The sequence below is a fragment of the Cyanistes caeruleus genome, chromosome 6 (genome assembly GCF_971803275.1).
Source record: "Cyanistes caeruleus chromosome 6, bCyaCae1.hap1.1, whole genome shotgun sequence".
NCBI lineage: Eukaryota > Metazoa > Chordata > Aves > Passeriformes > Paridae > Cyanistes > Cyanistes caeruleus.
Window position 1 is genome coordinate 2,629,672 of NC_141706.1, and position 22,181 is coordinate 2,651,852.

General features: G+C 41.2%; 2 protein-coding genes and 1 long non-coding RNA gene across 7 annotated transcripts in view; 1 reads left to right on the plus strand and 2 right to left on the minus strand.

Moving 5' to 3' along the window:
• Positions 1-1,079: 1,079 nt before the first annotated feature.
• On the minus strand, positions 1,080-9,997 carry DEPDC7 (DEP domain containing 7). Of its 2 annotated transcripts, none has more exons than XM_086893288.1 (9): positions 9,834-9,997; positions 6,967-7,354; positions 5,325-5,455; positions 4,281-4,470; positions 3,313-3,527; positions 2,068-2,210; positions 1,764-1,889; positions 1,569-1,647; positions 1,080-1,399 (listed from the first exon to the last, which is right to left on the minus strand). In XM_086893288.1, the coding sequence occupies exons 1-9, from the start codon at positions 9,904-9,906 to the stop codon at positions 1,185-1,187; spliced, it is 1,560 nt and encodes a 519-aa protein (XP_086749414.1). In that variant the 5' UTR covers positions 9,907-9,997; the 3' UTR covers positions 1,080-1,184. The 2 variants fall into 2 exon arrangements, with proteins under 2 accessions (XP_086749414.1, XP_023784249.1); XM_023928481.2 differs by lacking the exon at positions 9,834-9,997 and adding an exon at positions 7,829-7,892.
• A 3-nt stretch (positions 9,998-10,000) lies between these two features.
• Positions 10,001-16,678, plus strand: LOC111930862 (uncharacterized). 2 transcript variants are annotated; one of them, XR_015288071.1, is made up of 4 exons: positions 10,001-10,221; positions 10,369-10,519; positions 12,567-12,761; positions 13,424-16,678. It is a non-coding gene; the product is annotated as an uncharacterized LOC111930862 (long non-coding RNA). The 2 variants fall into 2 exon arrangements; XR_015288072.1 differs by having other exon boundaries at positions 10,003-10,221; positions 12,567-12,785.
• Positions 16,679-18,056: 1,378 nt separating this feature from the next.
• The window catches only part of QSER1 (glutamine and serine rich 1), a 44,071-nt gene continuing 39,946 nt past the window's right edge, over positions 18,057-22,181 (minus strand). For 2 of the 3 annotated variants that reach the window (XM_086893292.1, XM_023929154.2), the window contains exon 13: positions 18,057-22,159. In XM_086893292.1, the coding sequence (XP_086749418.1) occupies positions 22,019-22,159 (141 nt within the window). In that variant the 3' untranslated portion in view covers positions 18,057-22,018. The remainder of the gene's footprint in view (positions 22,160-22,181) is intronic. The other variant, XR_015288075.1, reaches the window with a different exon arrangement.

Consider the following 22,181-nt stretch of genomic DNA (forward strand, 5'->3'; position numbering starts at 1 on the left):
TTTACATTTTTGTCTTCCATCCCCCATCAGGACACAGTAAAACATTGTCCTGCTGCACACACCAAGTCCCTCAGCTCCATTTCAAACACTCTGGCCCCCTGGCAGCAGACACCAGAAATCATGAGAGTCTGACCTAGGATTGTGTTTTTTAAGAACAGCTCAGCACCTGTGACTGTAACACACTTCGTTGTCATAATTAAATTAGCTTCTCTTCCTAAAACGAACAGAGCTCAGTACTTTAAATGGAACAAAATGTGGGTTTTTGTGGGTTTTTTCCCCCAACAGCAGCTGTAATAAAGTTTTGGTGGTATCAGCCCAAAGGTAACTCCACAAGAGTCAAAATTAGATGTGTGATCATGTTACATACATATATATATCTATATATATGATTGTCTGTGTTGCAAATCTTGGTATTTCCACTGTAGACCACACATGGATAAGAAATGCCACAAGAAAAGCCAAAGGCCCTTCATTTGCTCCAGCACTTTTCTAATTACAGCTGGTGCCATCAGTGAGTTACAGACAGAGCAAAACACCGCAGGGATGAAGATAAGCAGCCACAATCAGTACATCCTGTGGCAATCAAAGCCAGACTGACTTCACCAGTCCAGGAGAGCCAATTCCTCAATATGGTGCCATTTGAGCTTAAAACAGCACAGTAATTTGTCACACATATAGGTTACTTAGCTGGCAAGCCTGAAGAAAAGCTGTGCATTTCTTCTGCATATCAAGCAGAACATGTTTTTCAGCTCTCTCCAGCACACTGCAAGTCAAAGATCAATGCCATGTGATAGTCACAAAATCCAAGGCAAAATAGGAAAAAAAAAAAATAAAAATATAAAAGCATAAAATTCAGTGCTGGGGCAAAAGGTGGCAGAGAGATTTCATTCATGGTGTCTTCCATCTCTGTGATTTTGATATAGAATAGAGGGAGTCAACAGACTTGGCTTTTGGGGAGGAAAAGTATTATTTTGTTTAAAAGGTCCTATAGCACTTAAGAATGAGAAAAGCTAAACTATAAATGCATATTAAACTCAGGTACTGTTTGCTTTGGTAATAATTGCATAAATTTCCATCCATTTCCACAAAATAATTTTATTAGGCAGATACATGAATATAAAAGATTTACAAATATATTAGTGTTTTCACTGCTGGGGTATACAATGTAATCAATATTTAAAGTCTCACACACACATGTTAGTAACTCTGTCTCCAAAATACTGCATAAAAATACTCGGATTACTACTATGAAACTGATCTAGCAGCCTTTTTCTCTCTTTGTCAGAGAGCTTTGAATCTTCATCAATAGCTTTCAATAGAGATAACAGCTCATCTTTTGTGGTTTTCTCCGTGTTGGATCGATACTCTCTTTCATCAAGTTTTTGGCAAAAGGTATAACCTGAAAGGAAAACATGAGACATTCAGAGGATTATCACCACACTCCACCCGCCCTGGAGATTCTACAGAGCCACCCTCCTTTAGCACAAATCAGTCCCTGTTACAGAAAACTTTTTTTGCACCACATTTTGGGGCATGACACGATTACAAAGCTCAGGGGGAAGCTTTACCTGTTATCTTGCTGGGATCCTGGCCTTTCTGCAGAGCCAGCAGTTTATTGCTGACCATTTTGTGCAGTGCCCCTGGGATCTGGAACAGAAAGAGTGCAACAGCAGCTTAGAGAAGGCAGTTCTCCATGAGCATACCAGATGCAAAAACAAATACATACCAGATACAAAACTTGGCCCTTTTCTAAAAGCTCTTACCTTTAACACATCTCTCTGGTTGTCCACAAGGAACAAGATCAGGAGGTCAGTTTTCCCTCTGGATAAGTTTTTGTTGTTGATAATAGCTTTAGAGAAGGTCCTTTTCACAACCATCCTGTTGTCACTCTAAAGAATAAAGAGAAAGAATGACAAGAAGAGGAGAGTTAGTCTCCCCCATTAAGAAGTTCTGAGATGCTGCTTTTCCTGCAGTCACAAATTTAAACTACAAAGGCATTTTCTGACCAGTGCCTGGGACCTCTGGATTTCAGAAAGTGTAAAACAGCTGTTAAGAACACAGATTTACCTCCTTCTGTAGCTTGAGCTCAGAATGATGTGCTGCAACAGCCATGAAGTACAGCAGCCTCCTGAACTCCTCCCTGACTTGGCTGTCTAGGAGCTTCAAATAGAGCTGAACAGCTTCTAGAGATTGCTCCATCTTCCCATTCACTGGGGAGAGAGAAAGGTATTTATTGCCATATTCATTTAAATTAATGTCACCATGCAACACCTAGGTTAGCCAGTGAAGAGACACCCATCCACCCATCTCTCTAAACAGAACCAGCCAAACACAGCAATTCATTCTCACAAAAACTTCTCCCAGGCTGAGGAGAGCTGCTTGCAGACACTCTGACAACATCCCACACACAGGCCTTCAGCCTGGCATTAAAGCTCCCTTGTAATTAAGTTCAATTACAGTTCAAACATCTTAAAGGGGATGTGAAATACTGAAAAAGGAAAATGGTTCTATTAAAAAAAAAAAGAATGACTTCTGCTTGTGGTAATAAAAATCTCACAAAAACTGAGGAATATGGGCTAATTTGATGAATTAATTGCAAATTACTTCGTAGACCTTTGCTAAGTTTTAATTTACCTTACTATGCAGCTATTTTAGATTTGTGAATTGTTTAAATGAAGTAAGTTGTACTTATATCCTTTATCATGCAGAGAGGAAGAATGGGATACAAATGCAAAGTATTCCAGTTAAAATGAAGCAAGAAGAATAATCAAGGCAGAGAACTTATGAAAAATAAGGAGATCCAGGATAAAATGTTGAGAACTAAAATATCAAAAGCTTTCTAAAATGCTGTCCAAACAAAATTTAAGAAACATTTCTGTGTAAAAAAGTAAAAGTTGTCAATGGGGTACCAAGCACCCACACAGCTTTTAGTTTAGCTCTTACAGCCTAAATATTTACTATTAGGCTATATTTACATTTCATTTCCCATGGATATCTGACTTCCATGGATACCAACTAGTACCAAATTACAGCACTGTGATTCCACAGCCATTCTACACAGACCTGAACAATGATTCCAGAACTGCATAAAGTAAGAACCAAAATGTCAAACAACAGTCTTTATCACTGAAAATAGAAATTAAAAAAAAACCCCAAACATACATAAAACCCCCAAACAAACAATGAAACAAAAACCAACAAAAAAACTCCCACTTATAGAAGTCAGTTTTTAATCCTGGCTCCTGAGGTAAATACTGAGTTTCTTAGTACATGTCTCACATAAGCATTGGAACACAGCTCTGTTTTACTCACCCAATAGTTCTGCAATTCCTAAATGAATTTCAGATGCGTGGCTTAAGAGTGGCTCCTTTTTTTGGCTGTAGTATCTACCAATGTTTTCAAACAGCAGCAGTTTCCAGGTATCTGCTTTGTCTGGCTGATCAGGCAGGTTCCTGCTGATATCCACCACCATATGATCGGGAAGATATTCCAAACAGTCAATTGCTGCTGAGAGCCATTCGTCTGTCCTGGAAGAGAGAGGGGTTTGAGTTTGCAGCTTTAATTGTGGATCTAGTTTAATTGTGGATTTAATTTTCAGAGCTGGCTGCAAGGCTTTCCACAGAGAGCAGGTAAACTGGTTCCTTCATCACAGGGAAAACTGCGTGTGGAGGCACTTAAACCTATTAGAAACTCACACACAAGACACTTCACCTGACACACTCGGGTAGATCACAGTCATGAGCCTCTTTGTTATGTATTTAATCAAGATGAAAAATTAGTAACCCACAAGTAAACAGTCACAAGCAGTAAAACCCAAAGTCAATCATGTCCTCTGCTGTTAGATAAGGACACAATTATCGCTGGATAAACAGAAACATGAACCTTGATCTGATTCAGACTAGTACAAGTCTTTCAGAGCATGTTTTTAACTCTATGCACAGTTTCAAGCTCAGCATTCTTTTAATATAGTAGGGGGAACTAAACTATTTCCTCACAAGTGATGTCTCTAGGAAAAATTCATGATGATTATAAAACCTCTATTCTTCCCTCAATGCAGCAAAGAATTTCCCCTCTGAATACCATCAACTACTGTCACTGTATTCAAAAACCATCCCAGTGTTCAGCAATTGTTATTTACCAGTTATTCCAGTCAAGTCCAACAGGGAAAAAAGTGCCTGCTCACCTCCTTTCTGCCAGATTGAGACTGCTACATTTCTACCCAAAGACCAACTGTGCTCCACATTCCCCTGAAAGCAGAAAGAGCTGCAGTGATTACTTACTGCGAGTCACTGAAAGCCTTGAGGATCTCTCTGTCCAGGTAGTTACTGGTGATGACATATCCAGCTGCCTTCCTGGGCTCTGGGAGCTGAGGTCTGATCTCCTGCTGCTCAAGCAGAGACTCCAGGAGAGGGAGGTCCACCAGCTGCAGCAGGCGAGCAATTGTTTGTTCTTGCCACACTTCATTAATAACTGGGAAGGGTGGGTACAAGAAGCACAGGAGACTCAGCATGGGCACGATCACAAGGAAGATAACTCCCCTTCCTCCCATCAGGCCTAACCCAACAGATTGATTTCACCAAAACAGAGACTTGCAGTAGCAAAGCATGAGGCTCTTATCAGCTTGAAGTGGCTTTTATCACCACAAAAGGCAAGAACTACCCACTTGTTTAGTTAACTACAAGCGTGGGAGAGCTGCTTTTCGGATAAGTCTGAAGTGCCTTACACTCTTTGTGCTCTAATTTACAAACAATCTTTGTTCTAGATAAGGGATGGGGCAAAAAAAAGTGTAACAGTGACACTCTCCTTATCACAGCTTCCTTGAATATTTCCATATGATGAAACCACAGTTTCTAGGATGCCTTAGCACTTTTAACTAAAGGAAACATGAGATCATAATATGGTCTGAAAGACAAGCCATGAATTGTCAAGAATAGTTTCACACAATACCCAAGGAGTGCTGGAAGTGCAGATACACAATTCCCTTCTGGCTCACAGCACACTGTTTGCCCTGACTAAAACAAGCACATAAGTAATGCAATTAACTGAATATTATGAATATTCCTAACTCAAATCAAGCTCTGTACATTAGGTATTCTTCTCCACAAAAGTCAACGCTGATTTATTTCCATCAAGAGATAATGCCTCTCGTCTGATGAAATAAAAAGGCAAGTCTGAAAGAAATATAATTTGCTTTTTCATGACCTGGTGTTCAAAATACTGTGAGTATCAGTTTGGTTCCCTCTCCGACCTGTGGGGCACAAGTCCCCCCAGCCCTACAGATGTACCTTCCTCCTGCCACAGACAAATGACATTATTTGGCTTACCTCGACGGGACAAACTATCAGAGATGTTTACTTGAGGGCTGCTTGCAGGTTTTAGACTTAGGTTTTCCCAAAGATCCTCCAAGTTTTCTGGCTTGAATGGAGTAGAGTGGAACAACGTGCTCTTCTCATATCTGAGATTAAAAAAAGTTTTTGTACATATCTATAAACATATATATGGATAGGCAAACATATAATGAAACATAAAGATATGGATAACTGTCCCAAGATCAAAAATGTTCTCCTATATAGATATTTACATAATTTTCCCCCTCGTCTCTCCTGCCTGACACTGCCTCTGTCCAAGTCACCCAGGAAAATGTATGGCACCTTCAAAAATTATTTGCATGTAACAGAACCACTCCAGCCACAAAATTACTGCTCCTCCAAGCATAGCTGTATGATTTAAATTCCCACAGCTTCCTCGTTTTAGAGCACTGCAAAATCTTTTTGATGCCCACTATCTTTGGCATGGATGTGACAAGCTGCATGTATCGATAGCTCTGTTCCTTTCACTAAATGAAATATAACCAGATGGATCTGTGCCCTGCCCAGAAGAAAAACACCTTCATTCTACACTAATAAAACAGGAATAATCCTGTTTATTGACTGTTTGTTCAATATATTCTAAGTCTTACTTTAACAGCTTTTGTGATGAAAATATTTTTAAATACCACATATAATTAAAGTGATTCTAATTTCTCATGAATTCTCTTTTTAAGGAAAGACTCGGGACAGTTTGCTTTAGGACAAGAGCTAATGGGAGAGAGGGGAGAAGCAGGACAAAGGAAATATTTTTAATCTCTGCTCCTCTACTTTTTTCATCAGTGTTGATGCACTCAAGTTCACATTTGCTACTCACCTGAACGTACCAATCAATTAAGGCATTTCCATTTTGGGTCAACACCATTTACAATTTTCAAAAGTGCACATTGCTAAAACTACTGCATTAAATACATGCACGTAGTTTCTCATGAGAGTATGTCAGAGTGGGTGAAGAGATGAACACTTCACTAAAGCCATTTAAGGGAAGTTATTTGACAAAGTGGCATCTACACATTCTGCTTTCTGTGGGTTTAGTTTGCACCAGGGTCTTCTCTGCCCATTCCTAAAGTGACAGGGAAACAAAACCTCACCACTGCACTTCCCTCTGGCTCTAGGATGGAGTGCAATAGCAGAACAGCAGAACAGCCTGCTACCCTGCCTGGGAACAAGTCAGACATGCATAAAGAAACAGCTGAAAAAAAGAGTTAGATTGGAAGAGTAGTGAAGCAAAGATGATGAAAGGAGAAAACAATTTTCCCTTAGAAATTGCATGGATTACTGGTTTATGCCAGAGCTAGACAAGCAGTGACTAAAGACTGCCCTGTTTGATGCACCTGAATTCCAGTTGGTTGTATCGATTTAGATCAGTATGTAAATGCACTTAATTTCTACTCTCTCCCCTCCCTTCCCCAAGGCAATGTGATAACAGACAGAGAAAACAAGTGATTTACTCTCTTCAATTTGCTCTTTCCTACCTGTCTTCCACCCCCAAACATCTATGCAGTGTCTATTTTTACCCTGTCAATGTACAAGCTTTCTTTTCTCTCCCCTAGAATATTTCCTCTCGTCACCTCCTGTGTACTAACAGAGGTGTACTAACCTCTGTGGGGTGCACTGCTGGTAATCTTTCTCAAGCTCTGGCTGGTTCGAGGCATTTGTGAATCTGTAGAGGCTGCTGCTGCTGTCTTCAAACACGGAGCGTTTGTCTTTCCCAAAGACCCTGGTTGAGACAGCCTCGAACACTTTGCAATCCATCAGCGCTTGGCACACGCGCACCACCTTAGCCCGGGAAATATCCACATCCCCAAAATACTTGTTCTGCAGAAGGTGGGCAAAGACAACATCCACTGCATCTGAACCGATGAAACAGTCATGGTAACACTTGAGGTTCTGGCGGCGCTTTTTCACTTCCACTTGAGTTTGAAGAGCGCTGATGATGCTGCTCCAGACGAACGTCGCTCCGAACGGCTTCTGCGCCAAGCTAAAGCCTGAGAAAGCAGACAAAGACTGAATTCATGCTGCAGGCACAGAGAACAGCCCCCTTTCTGGCTTCTAGCTTTCATGAACCTCATAAGGATTTAAAAATCTTTGAGACTTCCACTTTGGCTTGGCTTGCTCAGGCGTTAACACTTTGTTACTTCCTCAGCGAGTCTGTCTGCTCTTTGTCACTCTCTTTGGTGGCTCCTCTCGCTGCACCAGCCTAAAGCTTTGCAACCAGGAGTTCCTGTTTTTTCAGCCTCTCACCTTGGCACCGTCCTTTGTGTGTCCCTCGGTCACCTTTTGGTTACCCTTTTGTAAGCACTGCCAAGCACCCCGCTCCCACAGCCACAAACCCTCGTAACACCCCGGTTCCTCCACCAGCATCGACAGAGCAACACAGCTGGGCAGGGAAGAGGGAAACAGGGCTGAAGAGACACATCAGAACCCTGTTTGCTACAGGAATGTGCATACACACGAGCTACCTGACACCACCAAGAGTCCAGAGATTCTCTTGAGATGCTCACTCCACATTTATCCCACCAGAGATAAATGTGATCCTTCACCACCTCGGCTCCAGCGGAGACCTCAGCTCTGTGCACCCAACGCCACTTCCCTTCCCCAGTGAAACCACTGAACTATTACTCATTTACCAGTCTGATTAGAACAAAATGCCAGCAGCCAACAGTTTGACCTCAGGCTGCACTCAGCCTCCACAAGGACTTAAAAACAACACCAAGTTTACAGGTGGCACCTAACTGGGGAGAGCTGCAGCCAGCGGAGAGGCTAGAATTAAAACATGATTTTTTAGTCAGATGAGTAATTTACCAAGAGCGAAAGCAGGGGAAGAAGAGAGAAATCAAAAGCTGAAGGACAAAATACGGAAGGAGGAGCTGGCAGCAATCCTACAGAAAGCCAGCTGGGATTGTGACAGACCTCAAACCAAATGAATTAACAGTGTGATGCAGTGTTTGAAAAAAACAACAACATGCACCTCCTTCTGGAACATATTACCATGAGCATTTTCCAGAGATGCAGGAGGTGTTTTTCTCTGCTCTGTTTAGTCTGAAGGGGCTTTAGTCAGAGAGTTGTATTCCAATTTGGGGAACCAGTTTTCAGCTGATCCCCAGCTGCAAGAAAACCCACAAACTGGCAAATAAGCAAGGGGAAAAGGAAAGGTAGAGGGGCAGTAACGACTGGGAAGAGGGAGAGAAAGCAAGGAACACAATACCATTTGAACACGCCAGCACTTTAAAAAGACAGCAACAGTTATCCTTCTGAAAATATTCACTCCAGGGGAAAAAACAAAACAAAACAAGAAGAAAAGTACAACTTTTTAATATACAGCATTGAACCAGCCAAGGTAGAAATCTCCCAGAACCTCCAGTTTCCAAAGCTTTAGAAGTACAAGACAGACAAGGTACACAACTGCTGATACTTTAACCTGATGACACCTTCAGGAAGGCAGAACAAACACAACCAACACAGAATTTGTTTCTAGCCCTACATTCCAATAGTCAGCTATGCTATTGGAGAGAAATGAACCCCCAAACCCGACACCACCAAACATGCAAAAGGCTGGTTTCTATCGCTAGAAACAATACCAACACGTACAATGTGTTTAATGCTACTCATGGCTTTATCACCGCTTCCTTACACACACACAGCCCTCGGATCTCTTCTAAAGGAAGCGGGATTAAGCGTGGCATTAAGACAACAAATTTCCACAGAGTTAAGGTGCTCAAGGTAGGGGAGGAAAAAGGAAAAGGCAAAACCAGGTCCCAGCGAGTGCCTTTTTACCGCTTAGGCTGCGCTACCGAGGCACCTGCTCCTGACCCGCAGCTGGGCAGGGCAGAACCGGGCAGAACCCGGCAGAACCGGGCAGATCCCGGCAGAACCGGGCAGATCCCGGCAGAACCGGGCAGAACCGGGCAGAACCGGGCAGAACCCGGCAGAACCGGGCAGGTCCCGGCAGAACCGGGCAGGTCCCGGCAGAACCGGGCAGACCCGGGCAGATCCCGGCAGAACCGGGCAGATCCCGGCAGAACCGGGCAGAACCGGGCAGAACCCGGCAGAACCCGGCAGAACCCGGCAGAACCCGGCAGAACCGGGCAGAACCAGGCAGAACCGGGCAGAACCCGGCAGAACCCGGCAGAACCCGGCAGAACCCGGCAGAACCGGGCAGAACCGGGCAGAACCCGGCAGAACCGGGCAGAACCCGGCAGAACCCGGCAGACCCCGGGCAGGTCCCGGGCAGGTCCCGGCAGACCCGCGGGTCCCGAAGCTGCCGCTGGCGGACCCGGGACGGGGCTCCCGGGCAGAAGCGGCTCCCGGAGCGCGGCCAAGTTTTTGAAGCTCCCGGAGCCGGGAAAGGCGCCGAGCGCAGCTGCGGCCACCGGGAACCCGCATCCCACAGCGGGCACGGCCACCCCGGGCCGCGGGCAGCCCCCTCCTCCCGCTCCCCTTCCCCATCCCGTTCCCCAGCCGTACCCGGTGGCCTGGCGGCGGGGCTGCAGACCGCACCGAGGCTCAGAGCCGCCGCCTTCTCCCGCACCGTGGCCATGGCGAGCGCTCGCTGCCGCCTCAGCCGCTGCCGCCTCAGCCGCTCCCGGCGCGGCCGCGGCTCTCGGAGCCCCCGGGGGCGGCGCCGCCCCGCCCTGGGCGGGCCCGGGCACGGCGGGCACGGAGCGGCCGGCACCGCCCCGGCCAGCCCGGAGCGAGCCCCAGCGAGGGGAGGCAGCTCTGGAGAGCGGCCAGGCCGATGGCCCTGCCGAGGGCACCCCGAACGCGTTCGGCTGGGTTTGGAATGTCTGGCTTTGGAATGTCTGTGACAGCGCGCTGCCACCTTCAGTGTACAAAAGCTCTTCCTCGTATCGAGGTGGAACTTGTGGTGGTTTAGTTCATGGCCTTTGCTCCTTACCCTGTCTCTGGGCACCACCAACAGGAGTCTGGCACCATCCCCTTGGCACCTGTCTTTGAGATGTTTTTATGCATTAATGAGATCCCTTCTCTGTCTTTTCTACAGACTGAACAGCCCAGCTCCTGCAGTCTCTGCCCTTAAGAGAAATGCTCCAGACCCCTCATCATCTTTGTGACCTTCCACCGAACCCTCTCTGGTAGTCCCGTGTCTCTTTTGTCCCGAGGAGCCCAGAACTGGACTCAGAATTCCAGATAAGGTTGGCAGTATCCATAGGGAATAGAAATGTTGCTCAGGACTGGTGCTACTCGAGGTCATGAGCCTGGTGTGAGAGCACCACAGGTCCTGGGCGGGGAACTGGGCTCTGACCCACGGGAGAGAGCAGCCCTGGCAATTCCTGCAGCTCTGGCAGCTCCTCCTGCATTCCTGGCAGCAGGACACTGGTGTGTCCCTGGTGACAGAGCACAAAAAACGCTGGATTTCACAGAATCCCAGGTGGGGCAGGCTGGAAAGGAACCCCTGCTCCAGCCTCCCTGCAGGTGGCCCAGGATTGTGCCCAGATGGGATATCTGGGATATCCCAGCCAGGGAGACTCCACAGCCTCTCTGGGCAGTCTGTTCCAGCGGGTGATCACTGCACAGTGCAGAAGTTCTTCCTCAGCCTCAGCTGGAGCCTCCTGTCCATCAGTTCCTGCCCATCCTTGTCCCATTGCTTGGCACCACTGAGAAGTGCCTGGCTCCATCCTCTTGCCTTTAGACATTTTTACACATGGATGAGATTTCCTCTGCTCTCTTCTCCAGGCTGAACAGACCCAGCTCCCTCTGCCTTTCCTTGAGCAGAGATTCTCCAGTCCCCAAATCATCCTCATTGCCCTCAGCTGGACCCACTCCAGGAGCTTCACGTCTCTCCTAAACAATTCTCTTTATTTTACCCTTATTTAAAAGCCCAGAAAGGTCAGATCTGTTTCTGTGGGCTAACCTGAGCACAGGCCTTGTGGTTGAAGTTTTCTTGTGATGTCTTCTATGAGCTGCTCATTACAGCAGCTGCCATTTCTCATTGCAATGGAATGAAATAAATCAATTTTCAGAGTAATAAGTGTTTTTTCTACTGCCTGCAGCAAACTGCTGAGAGATCCAACATCATTTTCTACTTATAGAAAGTGTAATTTTCTACTAAGAATTGAGTATTTTGATATTCTTACTCAATGGATGTGTATTAGAACAACGGAAAATCATGGTTTTTTGGATTGATTTCCATAGGATCTCCGTGGTACACAGAAGAATGTAATGCACATTAAAGACCAAATAATAAAAGTGATTTAAAAATTCACTTTAAATCCTCAGATTATTGAACTTCAGCCTGCTCTGAGTCAAATTCTGTGCTAGCAGGTGCAAATGCAGCATGTTTGCTGTCCACTGAAGCTCAGGGCAGCCTTCTTTTATCCTCATTTGTCACACTTACACTGCAAGTTTGTTCATTATATGCAAATAAATAAACAATGCACTTCATTGGAAGCTGTGAAAAATTACTACAGGCAGCTAAGGTACCACAGACTTGTGGCAGACAAACATTTCTTCGTGTTTCATTGCCTGAAATGAAAATATTGGAAAATATTGAAAGTATTTGATAAAGGGAGTTCTAAAAGTGGAAGTTTTTGTGAAGTTTTTCAGATAAGGAAGTCTTAAGTCCCTGGGCACAGAGAAAGGAAACCATTCAAGCTGTAGCAAAATGCCAGCCTACCAAAATGAAAGTTCATCTTGTTTCCTGAACCAAAGGAAGTGACTAACAGAGATTTATTTGTTGGGGAAAGACAGGAAGATGTTTAAAAAAAAGTAGTTTTCATTCACAGGTGCCAATAAGAACCCAATAAAATAACATGTAATGCATAGGTCAGTGGGGGTTTCCATGATGAACTGTTTTATTATTTGATAATATATAATATAATATAATATAATATAATATAATATAATATATCAATTAAATAATAATATATAAATTTATTATACATTTATAGCAATATATTTATTATATATTTATATTATATATATTTATATATTACTATATTATTATATAATTTAATATGTGAGTCTATAATTAATTATATATTCATTATATATTTATTATATAATAATATATTAAATATTAGATAAATATGTTATAATATTTATATTTATGATTAAAATTTTATTATTTCCCTTTCCTAGCAGTTTGATGCTAGGAGTTTTGATACACTGCCAAAATATAACTGCAAATCAGTAAACACTGAAATTCGTTTTCATTTTAAACAATTGTTTATTTTTTCACAGCTGAATATATTTCTGAATATGTATTTTTGCACAGTTGAAATAAAGTGATGCTTGGCAATCATCCTGCAGCTGTTCACCTAATCTTGAGAGAATTTAAAACCACAAACATTTCCAAGTTCAATCTGAACATTTCACCTTACATTGGAGGAGGAGATGTCAAACACTGCTTGCAGGGATCAGAGCAAACCACAGCCAGTGCACTGTTTGTAACTGAAGTTTGTAAGGTTTTTTTTCTCATGTTTTATCACCAGGGAATCAGCAGCCTAGCCTGGATTTCTGCCTTTGCCTTCATGTTTTCTGCCAGTGACCACAGCCCTGACACCCCAGTTTGGACAGGGGCAGACAGCAGATACTGGCTGGTTAGACAGCTGTGGTCAAATAATATCTGAGAAATGCTTTGATATTTCTTAAAATAACAGAATTATAAAATGCTTTCCTAAAGCACAGCTAGACTTTTATTTAATTATCAATATATACATAATCATTGACAATATAATAATTTGTTTATACTTTTATATAGTCACTTTAAATAGTGCAACCTCGCTGGTCTTGGCTGGGGGAATTCCTCAGACCATGGTGGAAAGATCTCAGGATAAAAGTACAACTTTGCTGTATCTGGTTTTCCCTTCCACACCATGTTCCCCTAATTAACCTCCATAAAGCTGAACACAGGATGCACAAGAGAATGATGATTACAAAGACAAAATTAACATAATTTATTCATTAAATAAAGAGACCAATGTATTTTTTAACAAAAGTCCTAGCTTGTACAGTCGTGTCAGATTCTTTGCAACTGTTATAAAGAACTTTAATAGCAAGGAACAGTGAAATAAAAATCTATTTTCATTTATTTCCAGGTCATCTAGAAATTCTACCAGCTACAAAAAGATCAAAAGAGTGGTTATGTTTTGAAGAACTTCAAATCTTCAGTTTTCAAGAAATTCTGAGTCTCATGTAAGACCTGTAGGGTTTAATTAGAAGAATAAAGCAGAAACAGTATTTAAATTCAACAACCACAATAAACCACATATAAACCACAAATAACCACAGACCTTACAAAGTAAAAACATGAGTGTGTGATTAAGTATTTCATGATCAGTCTCAAAAAGACAAAAGTTGGAGGCTGTGTTGTCCAAAAGAGATGGAGATACATTAATAGAAAAGGTGGGGTGCTGCTGTTTTATCTACAACAAATCAATGCTTGCTTCAGTGACTGGGAAATGTGCTCTTGAAAAAAACACAGGAAGAAGTTTTAATTTTTTAAGTTTTAAAAAAACTGGAAGGACACCAAAGCTGGAGCATAAGCTGTTCTAAAACCCAGAATTATTCACTGTTACAATTATTATTCAATTTTTTAATGCCAACATTGATACTTGTCACTGAAAATTGACTAGGTAATAAAGAGGGATTTTTGCAGTACCATCCAGTTTTCTACTTACAAACAAATTTAGAGCAGACATTTTCAAATGGTTAACATAGAAATCTGCATTTCAAATGCCTCTCTTACATCTGAAACAAGTCAGAAGGCTCTCTCTACCAAACTTTATTCTTTAGATTTCAAATGTCTTCCCCTAACAATAAAGCTTTAAAGATTAAGTGTATATCAACACAGCTTAAATGTATAAATACATCAATTTTTTCACCATTATCATCAGAATCTGTTGAACCCAATCTTTATGCCTGTTTCTGAAAAAGCACAGCAATTAATAATTACCATAAAAATTCAGAAAAATATTCCAGTTATTTAGAACAGTGACACTTCTGTTTTTTCCCCACTTAAGTAACAACAATGCCTGTATTCACTACAGTGGTGAAGTTGATGAAAGGAGAACATTATAAAGAGTAACCCTTAAAATGTTGCTCCATTCCATTCACAAATGTCGAGACAAATTAAAGTTCAGCATACAGTTCTCTGTGGCACAGAGATCCTCATGGAAGGGAAAATCAACAGCTTCTCTTACAGAAATTGCCACAATTATCATGGCATTATCAAATCTGCTCTGCTTGGATGCCTGAAGATACAAAGGGCAGTGCAAAAGGTTTTCAGTGATGAAACGGACCTATAAAAATCGGAAAAATTCTCTTTTCTGGTCAGATTAAAGAACATGGACAGCTATTCACACAGAATCAGCTTGCAGAGGGCTTTGACAGGCTGGAGGCTCTGAAGGCAGATTCCAGAGCTGCCACAGGGAATTCCCCTGCTACTGCCCAACAGGTTCTGCCATCTGTAGCTCAGAGCGTGAGGACTGCTCAGGGCTGGAGAGGACAGACTCTCCCTGAGCATGCAGAGCAGGTTATTCACACTTAGTCCCATTTCCCATCTACATTTGAACTAAAAAGGAGGATTCTGTGGGATACAGCGATGCCACCTGGCACTGTGGAAGCCACAGCACCTGCTCCACCACGGAGAGGAGAGGCTGCTGCAGAGAGCACCTGGCCTGGGCAGGGCATAGTTTACTCCTGGAGGGCAGCTCTGGAATTTTAAGGTGAAGTGAAATGTGTAAGGATTCCAGCCTGGCATTTCTGAAGAGCCTGGAACAACAAGCTCTCAGGACAGAAGCTTCTGGATGCAGGATGAGGATGAGGAGACACCAGCCCTCGAAGTGGCCCACGGCAAGTGGGAGTGGAGCAACCTCAGCACAAACACAACTCGTGGCACCTCAAGCCCCCATTTCTCAGGCTTCATAAAGATAAAAGGATTTTGTTTCATGTGTATTTTCCAGCTTTTCCCTCTAGTGGAGGTTTCCTGGGACTTCAAGCACGATAACACGCTGTAAGCAGAGCCTGACTCCACCAGGTCTACAGAGTCCTGGCACCGGGGCCCTGGCACTGCTGTCTGGATTAAGACTCCTCTCAGATCAGTGAGGGCTCAGTGTTCTCTGCACACCAGAAACCTGCTCAGCCACAGTGAGCAGAGTGCAATCAGACATTTGGAATAATTCAGGCGGCAGAAGTCACTCTGGAAGCTGCCATTTCCAATGGTAACGCTGCTATTTTGCACCATAAAAGCAAACATTGACCTTGTCACTGCTGAAAGGGGCTTTAGGTGAGCTCAGAAAGAATTAAGGGAGCATCTCTCATCAATCCATAGCTGTGGAGAGCCTGAAGGAGCAGTGATGCCCACCTGAAGCATGGTGAGGTGGTAACTTCTCTGTGGGACAAGTTCCGTGCTCCTCTTCCCGCACTGACTGACTTTGACCATTGGTTTAAATTTTCTTAATTTTCTTTGTGCTCCAGGGCAGAGAATCAGGCTTATTGTTTATGCATGTTAAAAGCAGGAATCTATAATTTATATTTTATATGACTGTACAATGTGCTGGGCCCACCTAACTCAATTATGCCATATTTTGCCAGGCCCGTGGTTGAGGATAGGAAAATGTCCTGCAGAATTTTATTACCCCACTAAACTCAAAGGGAACTTACACAGTTCACGTCAAAAAGAAAGTGACAGTCCCTGGCCAAGCATTTCTTGTTACCTGGATTCTGGGGTTTATTTAAGGCAGCTGGAATTGCAACACTTGGCTTCTCCCAGAACACGTGAGCACTCTCTTCAACTCCCTTCAGTGCAAAGTCCATTGATTGTGGTCAAACCACCTCCAAACAAAGTTGCTGGATGCTGCACTGAAACCAACAAGTGTTCCTTTACTGCAGTTTGTTAGGAAAGCTGTAAAGGACAGGAATTTCTGCATTCTGACCAACAGCAAGAATCTGGGAGGTTTCAGAAGCCACCCAAGCTGCTTTACTTGAAGAAGAGCTCTAAATCCTCATGCTTTAATCATCCCAGAGCTTTGAATAAGTTGCCCATTTGACCTAACCACATAATAAAACATTGATGCTCCAGCTTTTATTCAATTATCATATCACTTACCTTCTGTTGCCACAGCAAAAATATCGGATACATAAATAATGCACAGACAAATCACACCAGCAGCCACCACGGTTAGAAAGGAAAGGGTGATGCAAACCAACATAATTTTAATTAAAAGGTCTTGCTATCACATGTTCTGGAAGTCTGAGAAGGCTAAAACATGTATTCCCAATTATAAAGTTTATGATTTCAAATGTCACATGTAGAATAAAGGACTTCATTTATTCATAAATTGAACTAAAAACTAAAATGAAGGACCTTACCTGCTCCTTCAGTCCTGCTCATGGGCTCTGCTGTTACTGCTGCTTCCTTCTACCCTTTGAGCATAAAAAACCCAAAAATCCCCCCCAAAAAACCAACCAAAATGAAGCACATATAAAAAAAAAAAAAAAAAAGAAAATGCCCAGTGGAATTTTAAAAGCAAAAACCTAAGACACACTCAGGACAAATGAGATGGTACAGCCCTGAAATTCTGTTTGTTGTTTTCCCTCACTCAGCATTTTTTTTTTCTCTTTTATAAACAGCTTGTTCTCTGTACTTAGTGTATTCTTGTAAGAGATCAAATGGAAAGAACTTTAAGATGGTTTTCTCTAATTCTGTTTCTGGAAATTAAATAAAGATTTGTTAGGTTATCTATGGAAAAGGCTAATGTAGAGAAAGTAATTTTGATTGCCTAAGATACTTACCCACAAACTGCTGATAGTAGGAGCTGCTTTCCTTTTAAAAAGCTGTGTGCATTCAGCTTTTTGCCTTGCTTTTTCTTTATTTAAAAAACCCACAAACCTTCAGAAATTAAAAGTCATATCTGAAATGCAGCATTGAAATCTTCAGGATTGCAACAGGATCTGCTTACCTGCTTTCCAAAGTGTTTTTTGGAGAAAACAATAATCAATTTCATGGGAAAATATCTTATTTTATAAATATATATATAAATTATATTTTAAATACAAATAATTAAATTTTATATTTTATTAATTTTATATTTATATTATATTTTATATTCCCTTGGTTTGGGAAGAAGCTTAAACACAGGGCTGTTAAAAAAAAAATAAAATATTCCAGCCTCCAGAATCTCCTTTTTCTGCAAATAAGTTGCTCATAGAAGGCCTGCTGTGGATTTTATGGACAATAACCACAGCATGGGGGGGGTTCAGCCCTCTGAGGGAAAAACAGTGCAAGAATATCCAGGGTAATTCATTTTAGCTGGGGGGCAAAAAATACCAAAACTCTGTGGAGCACCATTTCTTCCCCTAAGGTACACAGAGATGACATTCTGATCTGGCAAGAAACAGAACAAATGAAAATACTAAAATTCAGGTAAATCACAGCAGCAGATTCTCTCTTAGCCAACAGTCTGGCTCCTCACTCACCACAGCAGTTTAAGATTTGGCAGCTGTATTGTACAAATTAATTCAGAACATTTAGAACCCAGAACTAAAAAATCCAGATCAACCAGACATCATCAACTCAGGCAACATAATGGAAACATCCCCCCCAAACCCTAGAACTGTATTTCTTCGTGTTTCAAGCAGAAAATAAAGTCCAAATTGCCAATTTATTTCCAACAATTTTAACTTTTTGAGGCTTAATATTTTAATAACAAATGACTAAGCATTATAAGGTTTTTGTTTAAAAAGTGTTTTCACTTTAATGGGTTTAGTTAATAACATCATGAATGGTACAAAACTGTCCTTTTTCACATTTCCATACATTGCATTATGGACCACCTGAAAATCTGGACTAAGAATGCATAGTGTCTCTTAATTAGCCCTAGCTTCATTTTTGCCATATGTAGAACAGATATGCAGAAAAACATGCATTTATTACCAATGACATGTTAATATTAGCTTAAATAATAAAATATGGCAGCATGTGCACTGTGAAATGCACAGGCTCATAATAGGGTAAGAGAGACCAAATGTCAAGTGCTGGCAACGAAATAAGAAATGGTTGATGACACACTGACATTTTGTGACCATAGTATTAGCTTTTCTGCTTTAAAATTGTTTTAAATAGTAGTAAATATTTAAATAATATTTAAAATATATTTCCTATGGAAATCATTTACTTGGAAGACAGCCTGTAAGATCTGACTTTTTTTTTAAAAAGTAGTATTTCATTTGGACAATATATGAATACAACACATGCCACAGAACCTCAAAGACCCTAAAGTCCTTAGCTGCTTTCAGAAACCATTTCTCAATCCAATTTTGTCTCTGATTTTTTGCTAGCAAAACTTTGGGAGTAGCATCTCAAAGCAAACCTGCCTTTAAGAGAAATGCTCTATTTGAATAAAACCAAACCCAGTGTAAATTGGGATGCCACGCTAAAGGAAAGAATAGTGGAATTAAAAGCCAAATAACAGATTATGCAATTTGTTTCATTCTTGTTTTGCTAATTCATAGTCTAAGGAGGGCTTTGTTCCTTCCCAGTGCATCTTCTCTTGCAGTCAAATCAGTGCTCAATTTCCACTGTCATATTTAAGGGATGAAGACCTCACTGTTACTCCAAGGGGAAAAAAAATGAGGTGTGGGTGCAGACTTCATTATCTAAAATGCAACAAAACAAAGTATTTGTGCAAAAAAAGTAATTTGTACATTGACTTTTTTCATTAAGTTTGCTTCAGTATAAAAAAACCTCTTCAATACTACTAACAAAGCTTTGCTTTGATTTATGACCCTTCAACACACTCAAGAGTTCCATGTTTTTACTTACTCTAATTTGTTAAATTAACAATCCAGCCACCATTTTTACACCCCAAGACAAAGATGGAAATTCCATTATATTAATCTTTAATAGTCTGGGGCAGTTACTTTTATTCAAGACAATTTTTTCCTGACTTCTACAGGCACAGTGCTTGTTTAGCTGGCCTTGGGAACAAAACAGCCAAAAATAAGCCAGGTCACTTTCTATGGCAGTGCAGAGCATCCTGCCCCCCCCCACCCCCTTTTAATTTTAATGGTTGTTGGTAAAATTACTTCCTTTTTAAATAGGGATAAGCTACTCCAAAAGCCTCTCTTTTTTTTGTTGGTTTTTTGTTTGTTTGTTTGTTTTTGTTTCAGCTTCTAAGGACTGAAAGCAGCTTTCTAAAGCTACTTCTAGATTTGAAAAATCCAAAGTACACAGTAGTGGTAATCTTCTAGAAAGCACTGAGAACTCTCTCAACTCTCTGCTTCATTAGGAAGGGGTGTGAGAGAGACAAAGTCTGACCAGCTCTTTACTACATCATCAAGGAGGCCATTCCATTTGTTCCCTCAGTCTGTATCCTAATGATTTTTAAAACCACAGACTAGGAATTTCCAAGGTGTGACTACAGATCTCTGCCTGGGTAAGTAATCCCCTGTCATGAATCTATCCCAGTAAGAGAATGCACTGAGTAAATCTGGGAATGCCCATTAGTGATTGAAGAGTGTGCCAGGCACATTTCTACTGTACCTCCAGTGTGCACATTTACATCAAAACCATTTTATCTGATTGCTGCCAAGGCTGGTAACTCTGCTGTGTTTGCTTTCACCTTATAAGCTCTACCAGACCCAGCAGGACTGAAACTATAGAAATTCCTTACCCCCACGGCTACCCTTCTTTTCAATGTGGGAATTAATTAGCTCCATGACTGCTCTAACAATCTGCACATTCTGCCTAACCCCAAACCCACCTCGCTCTCCTTGATAATTGCAGACAGAGCAGTAGCACAATGTGTCATTAACACGACAGTGACCTCCCTTTTTAAAGCAAAACCACGAGGAAGAGGCTTTAAGAAAGGCAAGGGCACATGCCCATTTCTGTTCTTCGTAGTCTGCACACAAATTGTAAAGGAGAATTATTGCTTTTTAAGGATGAAAAGCTTTGGGAATATGGGAAACATCCTACAAAGGTTCTAAATCTAATCAGCTAAAATTCTGTACATACTTTAATATTCAAGCCTCTATCTGCTTACTCAAGATCAAATAATTTCATTTTCACATCTATTCATTAAACTCTTTATAGTTCTACGGTCTAATGAATATTTAACAACTAAATAGGATCAAAACATGGGGGAAAGGTCACATGGCAATGAACATTATTTCATTTGGCCAATGAATAGTGAACCCTGCTCTCTTGGCTGAAATTAAGGCACTAAGTGGCAGTAAAAGGATAAAGGAATGAAGTTTTTTTTTCGACATTATCTGAAAAAAGACCAACGTGAATTTTTTTCTTTTTAGGACGCCAGTAGAGTACATCTCAATTCTGAATGACTCGGTAAGGCATTCTATTGGCAAATTTCAAGAAAATGTTCTCCTGACTAGAGCCCATTACATTCATTGTCTGAGTGTGACTAGTGGCACTACTAAGTGTTAACAACCTGGAGGAGGAGAAAAGCTACAAAGATGTCTGAAGACTCGAAAGGCACCGAAAAGAGAACAGCTCTGCAACTGCCAGTTCTACAAACAATTATGTAAGCTGTGTTTAACACTGCATATAGTCTATTTTTCAATCAACAATCTTTGTTGACCAAGATAAAGTGTAGTAGCTCTTCATTTAAACTCTCAGTTAATCAAGTGCTAGTTTAGTAAGAAATTTATTTTCACATACCAGAAAATAATTGCAGTGTCTAACACAACTACACTTAAAGCAAAACTAGTCTAGTATGCATTATGCATTATTCTGGTTAACACTGAAGCAAACCTGTATAAACAAAAGGGTTACCTCGAGATACATAGTTTACAATATAAAATCAACATATAAATGAATAGGATTTACTGAAAACAATGGAAAGTGTATTACAAAGATACATGTAACAATTTTAACCACAATATTTCCTCTGTGAAAAATACAACTATTAGTGAGATAAAATGTACAATTGATTTTTTTTTTCCAAAAGAAAAAAAAAAAACTAAACACAGTATAAAGGAAAATATTTTTTTCTTCAAAACAGGGAAAATAGTTAAGGTCATTGTCTTTCATTACAATATAATTTGACACAAAAGCAGTCATAGGATTGCACCAACTCCATGTTCGGTCTCCCGAGCATGACAATAGTAAAAGGAGTCCATAAAGCATAATGAAATTTCTGGATTTTTAGGATGGCAATATACGTATGCAGAAACTGATGTCACTCCGGCTCTGTTCTCAAAATGTACAAAACTCTAAATTTGGTGGCCAGACATGTAAAAATTAGTTCGCCCCAACGCTGACTTTTCTCTCACTTAGTCAGGGATGGAAAAATCTGTAGTATTTTAAGTGTTGTTATCTGTTGAGCAATAAAAAAGAAAAAAGTATATGTAGTGCATGCTTTTATCACTTGTCAAAAACATTTCTGAAAATAAAACTAAGTTATCCAATAGTTTACAAAATAGAAAATAACTCTTCAGGTTAAAAATGTGGTTAGGTTTATGTTTAGTTCCATCTCCAAAGGACTGATTTCCTTGGCAGCATCACTTTTCCTTAGCATGAGCCAAGGCACAAAGTTCCATAAAGAGAAATAAAAATGGCTACGAACAAGAATGCAGTCTGGCATTGTAAAAGAAATCAGAGCCTCTCTCTGAGCTTTCTGTTCCATCAGGTTAGTGCCGTAGAAAAATGTGGGATTTGGGATACATTTTTGTTATGAGCATTTCTGCTGGACACGATTCAAAAGTTCACCAAACTTTTCAAAAAGATCCTCCACCCATTTTATGTTTTTCATGCACAGCTGCACAATCTCTTCCTGGCCTAGATCTGCACTCGTCTTCTGAACAGAAGAAATCTATTTAAAAAAGAGAAGGAGG

Excerpts from the sequence above, each read along its gene's own strand:
- DEPDC7 (XM_086893288.1), bottom strand. The coding sequence starts at position 9,906 with ATGGCCACGGTGCGGGAGAAGGCGGCGGCTCTGAGCCTCGGTGCGGTC. Across the intron at positions 7,355-9,833 it reads CCCCGCCGCCAGGCCACCGG|GCTTTAGCTTGGCGCAGAAG; the intron begins GTACGGCTGGGG and ends CTGCTTTCTCAG. Across the intron at positions 1,400-1,568 it reads GGATCCCAGCAAGATAACAG|GTTATACCTTTTGCCAAAAA; the intron begins GTAAAGCTTCCC and ends TTTTCCTTTCAG.